We start from the raw sequence: 7,872 nt of genomic DNA, 5'->3' as shown, positions 1-7,872 counted from the left end.
GTTCTAGCTGGGGGAGACAGACAGACAAGAGACAAGATAAATCACGCATATAGTATGATAGGTGGCTGTGAGCACTATGGAGAAACATTGGGAAAGGAATACAGGGAACCCCTGGGGAGGCGATTCTGCAGTTTTATAGCAGAATCAGGGAAGACCTTACTGTGAAGGCAACATTTGGGCAAAAGCCTGAAGGAGGTAAGGGAGGGAGCCATGCAGCTACAGGAAGGACAGCACTCCAGGCAGAAGGAACAGCAGGTGCGGAGGTCCTGGGGTGCATGCGTGTTCCGGGAACAGCATGGGGCCAGGGTGGTGGAGTGGGTGAGTGAGAGGGGGCGTGGCGGGAGGCAAGCTCAGAGGATTGATATGCAGGCAGCGTGGGCCAATTATCCAGAGCCTTTTGGGTCATCTTAAAGCATTTGGTTTTTACCCTGATGAGATGGGAAGCCATTACAGGGCTCCATGCAGAAGAGGTACATGTTCTGACCCAGTATTGGGGTTGCAAAGAGACTTCAGAGGTCAAGGACGGAAGTAGAGACCAGTTAGGGAGAGAAAGAGATGATGGAGGCTCAGACCCGGTGACGAGCAGTTGTGGGGGGTGAGAAGTGATTGGATTTTTACATGTTGGAGGTAGAGCCCATAGGATGTGGGTGTGAGGGAGGAGGTGGGGTCGGTGGCACGGATCACTAACTGGAAAGATGGGGTTGTGGGAGGGGCAGATCTGGGGAGGAAGACACAGTGCAGGCAGCCTGTGCACAGCACTTAGAGCTTTCTCGCCAGCCATGTGTTGGTGGGTACGTGCCTCAGTGCCTTTGCACATGCTGGCCCCTGTGCCTGGAAGGCTTCTCCTGCCGCATCAGAACTCCATCTGCCTTCTCAAGGGTCCCTTCTGTGAATCTGTCCCTTCACCCCTCATTCCCATCTGTTCCTCTTTCTGCTTTGTGCACATTCGGGACCTCACACGCATCACAGAGCCATTACCATATTGTGCCCCAGAAGGTGCCCCAGAAGTTAGGACTGAGCGCCATCCATCCCTTAAGCCCTGTGTTTGTGAGTTCCTAACCCTTCAGTGTCCCCCACACAGTAGGGACTCAACCAGAGACTGCCTGGGGACCTGGGTGGACTCCTAGCTCTACTGTCTGTTCCCAGGTTCTGCCACGTTGGGTTGCTCGCCTTGCCTGCATGAGCCTCGGTGTCTCTCTCTGTCAAATGGGCGTGCTCTTTCCCTCCCTGCCTCGGAGTGTCTCCCTTGAGAGCCTGCGCTCAAGGAGGATCCCGAAAGCAAGGGTTAGCGCGCCCTCTGCTGGACAACGAAAGACTCCGCCTGCTCTGCTCCCCAGTCCCCCAAGTCGCCAGGGGGAGGTGAAGTAAGGCTGGGCGCGGAGCAGGGGGCGGCACTGCAGGAGAGGAGGGTGAGCTGCTGCACCCGAACATTTCCAGCGTACCCTACACACATGTCCTTACTTAATCCCTAGCCTGACTCTGTGGAAGAGCTTAGGTGAGACCCATTTTCCTGAGTGCCTACTTGCTTCCTACTTGTTACTGAATTTCTTACTCGTTGTTATCGTTTTTTGTTTGTTTGTTTTAAGAGGAGAAGCGACTCAGAGAGAAAAGGGGCAAAGAAGGCTGAGCAGTGTAGAGGAAAGAAAAGGCGCGAGAGGAGGAGAGTACCCGGGTGACCGCGAGGCCTCCATCTACATGGGGCTGGGATGGGAGGTGCCGTCACCGCCCAACTGCCGACTCAGCTGAGGGAGACCTTAGCCAGCCCCTGCCACTCCGCGGGCTCGGTTTCTTCGCCTGTGAAACGGGGGCGATGACTCCCCTCCCCGCCGCGACTGCTCATCACCAAGTCCGAGCCCAGCCGCCGCCCCCGGGGAAAGGGCCTTGCCTAGCGTCGGGCGGCGCACGAGGCCCTGCAGGACCGCGGCTGCGGAGACCGTTCCCGCCGCGCGCCTGGGCTCCCGGGCCAGGCGGGCCGAGGTCCCTCTGGGCCTCCGTCTACTTTCCAGGGAGGGGCACCGGCTAGGTGACACGGGACTCGCCGAGGGACTCGCCGTTTCCCTTCTCTGAGCCTGTAGTAGATGATGATGATAATGTTTCCCTGGAGGATCCTGCTTTGTTAATAGTCACAGATTGCAAAACACTTGCCTTTTTCCAGCCCCCTTATGTCCCTTCCCTGTACAAAATCTGGGATCTGCAGTTGACAAAACTCAAGCCCGGAGCAGAGTCACCTGCCTGAGCTCACCCTGAGAACCAGACCTGGACATGATCTGATAACTCAGCCCTTTCCTGCCCCTCAGCCATCGCTCAGCCAGGGCCCCCGAGCTCCCTCCAGGACCTCCTCTGCCAACTGTCAAGTGCACCTGGACTCTGAGTGCTGGCGATGGTGGGTGTGGGGAAGGAGAAACTCCTGTTGGAAAAAGGGACTGTGGGAGGGACGACCAGTTAGAGGGGCAGCTGTGAGCACAGGTGTGGGGTTAGGGAACAAGCGCAGCCCTGCTGCTGGGAGGGGAGAAGGTGATGACCGCCAACAGGAAGTCCCCAAGCCCAGCAAGTCAGGAAGCCCAGCCAAAGCCTTTTATCCTGCATGGGCGATTTAACTCCATGTAAACACCAAGTGAACGTCCTCTTGAAGAGACCGATGGTCCTCTCCTCATTTTCCTGTAATCCTGTAAAGGAATCTGATTTCTTCCATCAGCCTGTCCCCAGGACTAAAACGCCTCATTAGTGTTATTCTTAGGAAGGCGTCTTCCTAGATCAGGCTGCAAGGAAATGGAGGAAGTGGCTATCTGTCACTCATACCCTGGAGGGGCACTAATTCCCAGAGCCTGTTGTGAGTTTTGGGGTGGGTGGGGAGCAGCTCATTGAAAGCAGAGCTGGGTGGTGCATAGCATGTGAATGTGAAGGGGATGGAGGAACCCAAGGAGGCCAGGCCTGGAGAAAGCACCAATCCTGGGAGGTACCATTAGTATTCCCATTTTACAGAGGAGGAAACTGAGGTAAGGCAGTTAACCTGATCATGATCACGCTGCCCCACAGCAGAGGAGCCAGAATCCAAACCCAGGCAGCCTGCCTTGCCACCAGAGCTGCACTCTTCACCCTCAAGCTGCAGTTAAGCAGTGTCACGCTGTGGCTAGGCCCACGGCCTCTGGGTTCACATCCCATTAGCTCTGCCATCTCTAGCTGTGTGACCTTGGGCAAGTTACTTCTCTGTGTCCCAGGGTCCTCTGTAAAGTGGGGATAGTGGTAGCTGCCTCATGGGGTTCCCTTCAATGAGTTAATAGCTGTAACATGTTTAGAATGGTGCTATGCACAGGGTCACCAGCCAGTAAATATGGGCCATTATTCCTGAACCCTGGATAGGCACATGTCCTTGAAGAGTGTAGAATTCTTCAGGATTCTGAAATGCCAGCCTGTGGGATCCGGGAATCCTCCAACAGCATTCTAACGGCTCTCGGCTGCAGAACTGTATCCTGTTTCCCAGAGCTGGAAGGTCTGAGGCTGCCTGTCCACCCAGCTCAGCCCCACAGTAGGCAAATGAGGTGATGTCAAAGCCTTGGCTGGGGCCCAGCCCCCATAACTTCCCACTCTCCCTCCCCTGCGTGCTCCCTCACTCAGATTCAAACACACACACTCCAGGCCAGCCGGGCCCAGAGGGAAGGTGAGAGGGCGAGGAGTAAAGGTGGCTGGGTTGGTATGTGGGTCTGTTGAAGCGAGCCGCCTCCAGCCCTGTTGAACTGGTGGGCCCAGGGACTGGAGTTGGATTGAAAGGGATCTTGCTCTCTCCCTTGAAGCCTCGAGTTGCAGCGGTTTCAGTGTCTTCTCTCCCTTTGTGAGCCTGTCTGGGTGTTTAGGCTGAACTACAGCGGCCTCCTCCTCCAGGGGTGTGCAGGCCAGGGCCTGGCCAGGCAGCATGGCTGATGAGAAGACCTTCCGGATCGGCTTCATTGTGCTGGGGCTTTTCCTGCTGGCCCTCGGTACATTCCTCATGAGCCATGATCGGCCCCAGGTCTACGGCACCTTTTATGCCATGGGCAGCATCATGGTGATTGGGGGCATCATCTGGAGCATGTGCCAGTGCTACCCCAAGGTAGGTGGTAGTGGGGCTGGGTGAGGCCAGGTCAGCTGGGGCCAGGAGGGCTGAACACTGTGCCTCTATGCCATGCCTCACCCCCTAACCTTTAGTTGTCTTTTCATTCTTCTCATTTTGACTCATTCTTCTCTCTGCTCTCCTGAGCATCCATCCCATCCATTCATCCATCCCTCCCTCCCTCCCTTAGCCTAAGGGTTGGTCAGAATGCCCCTGGATTTGGAGCCCTGAACCAGAAGCTATGGTGTAGACACAGTAAACACAGCACACCATTCACGTGCTTGAAACAAAAGCTAATGAGTGCTGACCCCCTGCCAGGCTCTCCTGCATTCAGGGTGCAGTTCAGCCCTCATCCTAAGCCTTTTGGTGCCTTCTGTAGTTCCACCTTCTGAGCCCTTCTGAGGTTCAGAAGGAGAGGCTGCACAGCTAACGAGCAAGGTTTGGAGCTCAGACGCATGTGACTTACACGTCACCCTTCACCTTGGGTCTTCTACCTCTGGGTCCCAGAGCGGCTGAGAGCTCCAGGGCAGGTCAGGTCTAACCTTGGTGGCATGCACTGGGCAGTATCCTTTAGAGTCTTCGTGCATTCCCAGCCTTATGTGTAATTTAGTGATGGGAAGAGCACTGGTTTGGGAGTCCTGGGTTCTTGTTCAAGTCCTGTTCCAAACTCTCTATGACCTTTGTCTTTCTGAGCCTCATTTTCATCTGAAATTGGGACCCCCGCCCCAATTTTGCACAGAGCTTCACAGGGTCATTATAAAGATCAGAGGAGAGGTGAGATATAGGAATATTTTGTAAACTGTAAGGTGTTATATATAGATGAAGGGCTACCACTGTGACTGATATTGATCCGCCCAACAGCTCTGTGGAATGGAAATGCCAGGAGTTGTGAATCTTCAATGCCTAGAGAGGCTGAGTGACTGCCAAGGTCACAAAACTGGTCAGGTACAGACCCAGGGAGAAAAGATGGGAAATAGGGACTCTAACTTGGGCTCTGTCTCAAACAGCCTGGGAGACTTTGCTCAAGCCCCTTTCCTTTCTGTGCCTCAGTTTCCTCATTTGTACACTGTGTGAGTTAGGAGGAGGGGGTCGGGAAGGGGGTATATCTGGGGGCCCTGCTGGACCTAATAGTTAGGGATCCAGGTCCAGGCAACCCTCAGCAACCCCTACACCTCCTCTCCTCCCACCTGGGTGGCTGTGCTCAGGGTTTCAGGGAAGGAGGGGGATGGCTCCCCAGGGACCTGGGCAGGCTCTCCCCAGCCCTGCCCCCTCCATGGGCCAGCCCTGGGCTGTCGTTCTGTTCAGAGCTGGAGCGGTCTGGGCTGGTTGGTAGTCATTTAGCAGGCAGTTTACAGTCAACTTGCCTCTGTCTGTGCAATTCCCTGAGCAGAGGTCACTGGGAGAAGTCCTTGGGCCCAAAGCCACCCATGTCACCTCTGCCATCATAATCCTCCCAGTGAGGAGGCTGGACCCTGGGGGACAGCAGAGGAAAGGCAGGGGTGTGGAGGGAGCATCCTTCCTGTCCCCCTTTAAACAGAGCTGGCTCTGGGGCGGTGGGCAGGCTGATGGGAGTGACAGTAGAGGGGAGAGGAGGGGAGGAGGGAGTATTGCTGGTATTAATGAGTAACTGTTGATAGATTCATGGGTTCACGTGCTGTGGAGGCAGCGTGGTGGGCTGGAATGGCACATGTTGTGGTGACCTCCAGGCCCAGATTCAAATCCCTGCTCCTTCATGTCCCACTTCTGTGACCTTGGCACAAGGAGTCCCTCCCCACTAGCTCTGAGCCTTGTATGGCCAATTGGGAGAACAGTGGGATCCTGTGTGTGTGTGTGTGTGTGTGTGTGTGTGTGTTGGGGGAGACCTGGCATCACTCCTGACATGGAACACAGGTAAAGGCATTGTTCTCAGGATTGAGGATTGGTATTTGTTGCACTGGGCAGGCCTCTGCAGGAGTGCAGGTGTGTGTGAGTGTGTGTTTCAGAGATGCAGGCTGGTAGAACCAGCACAAATGGACTCCAATAAGGGAAGGGAGGAAAGCATCTTATAAACCAGGGAGACACTCTAGAGGCAAAGCTCCCTGGATCCTGCGTGGTCTCATTGGTGCCTGGGTCAACACTGCCTGCAGTGCTCTTGCCTGTCCTCCCCTCAGCCTCCTCCCACTAGCTCTCTGTGCCAGACCCATGGAAAGTTTGGATAAATGGGGAGATACAAGTACAAGGGAATAGAATTAGCTAATTAGGATACAGGGGTGAGGGGTAGCCAATACCAACATGCATTAAGCTGTCCATGTCTTTTAGGGGCTAGAGGTCTAGTGGGAGAGACTATTTGCCTCCTGTTGGGGAGGAAATAGGCTTCACAGAGAAGGTGAGCTGGGCTTTGTAGATGCGATAAGAGTTCACCAGGCAGAGAAGATGGGGAAGGACATTCCAGGCAGAAGAGCAGCATGATCAAAGCAATATGGTGAAATAATAAGGCAAGTGGGCCATTGTGGCTATAAGAGGCAGAGGGGAGGAAGGAAAAAGTGGGGAGGGAGTGGGGCTCCCTCTTCAGGGCCTGGGATGCCATGGCAAGGAATTTGGAGCTTGTCCTCTAGTTAATGGGACGTGACCAGCTTTGCAGTTTGAGAAAGACATCCAGAAGAAGGAAGGCCTGGGGACAGACATACCAGTGCAGAGGCTTCTTTTCTGGTCTTGGTGAGAGCTGACAGTCGTCTGGAATAATGGAGAATTTAAACCCAAAGCTGTAGGAACTAAGGTGACATTTACAGTTCACTACACTTAGAATACCCGCTGTGGCTAGGCATAGCACCAGCACTTCCACCCTGGGGTTATCTTGTTGAATTTCTAAAGTAGACCTGGTCAGGTTTGGTGGTCAGCTGGGCCTCAGGCATGAGAGAGGAGAGGGGATCAGGGCAAATCAGGGCAGCTGGAGGTGCTGAACCCATTAGTGAAGATGCGGGGGGAGAGCTGTGAGCAGGGAAAGGAGTGGCAGAGAGAGCAGGGCCTCTGCCCACGCATCTGCCCTTCCTCACTCCTGCCTGCTGTGCTGTAGCCCAGGACCAGGGTCCTGACTGGTGGCCTCCCTTCCTCCGGAGATTGCTCGATTTTCTGTCTATACACAAAACTGACAGTGTACTCTCCTGCTGAGAGTCCTTTAGGACTCCCCATTGCTCCTGGAGAAAGGCTAAGCTTCTTAGTTTGGTGTTCTGATGGTCTCCATGGTCTGATATCCCCTCCCCAGCTTCAACTCTGCCTGTCTCTCCTCATTAAAAAACTTGTATTTTAAGATGCTCCATCCTCTCCTTCTCTAAGCTTTTCCTAGGGGTGGTGATGATGATATGATGGTGATAATGAGAGTGTGGTGGGGATGGTGAGGGTGAGAATGGTGATGGTGATAATGATGATGATGATGTTAGTGATGGTGCTGGTAAGAATGATTATGGTAAAGATGGTGATTATGAGATGGTGATGGTGAGGATGGTGATGGTGAGAACAGTGATGATGATGATGATAATGATAATGATGGTGAGGATGGTGATGGTGAAAATGTTGATGTTGAGAATGGTAATGGTGATAGTGGTGTTGATGACAGTGATGATCATGGTGAGGATGGTGATGGTGAGAATGGTAATGGTGATAATGATGATGATGACAATGACAGTGATGATGGTGGTGAGGATGGTGAGAATGGTGATGATGATGATGATGGTGATTATGAGATGGTGATGGTGAGGATGGTGATGATAATGATGATGGTGATTAGGAGATGGTGATGGTGAGGATGG

General features: G+C 53.9%; 1 protein-coding gene across 1 annotated transcript in view; it reads left to right on the top strand.

Annotated features, from left to right (window-relative positions):
* The first annotated feature begins 3,649 nt into the window (after positions 1-3,649).
* The window catches only part of BSND (barttin CLCNK type accessory subunit beta), a 10,361-nt gene continuing 6,138 nt past the window's right edge, over positions 3,650-7,872 (top strand). The window contains exon 1 of the mRNA XM_023186853.2: positions 3,650-4,087. Within this exon, the coding sequence (XP_023042621.2) occupies positions 3,911-4,087 (177 nt within the window). The 5' untranslated portion in view covers positions 3,650-3,910. The remainder of the gene's footprint in view (positions 4,088-7,872) is intronic.

The sequence above is a fragment of the Piliocolobus tephrosceles genome, chromosome 1 (genome assembly GCF_002776525.5).
Source record: "Piliocolobus tephrosceles isolate RC106 chromosome 1, ASM277652v3, whole genome shotgun sequence".
Taxonomy (NCBI): domain Eukaryota; kingdom Metazoa; phylum Chordata; class Mammalia; order Primates; family Cercopithecidae; genus Piliocolobus; species Piliocolobus tephrosceles.
This window is presented reverse-complemented; position numbering and strand designations above follow the sequence as displayed.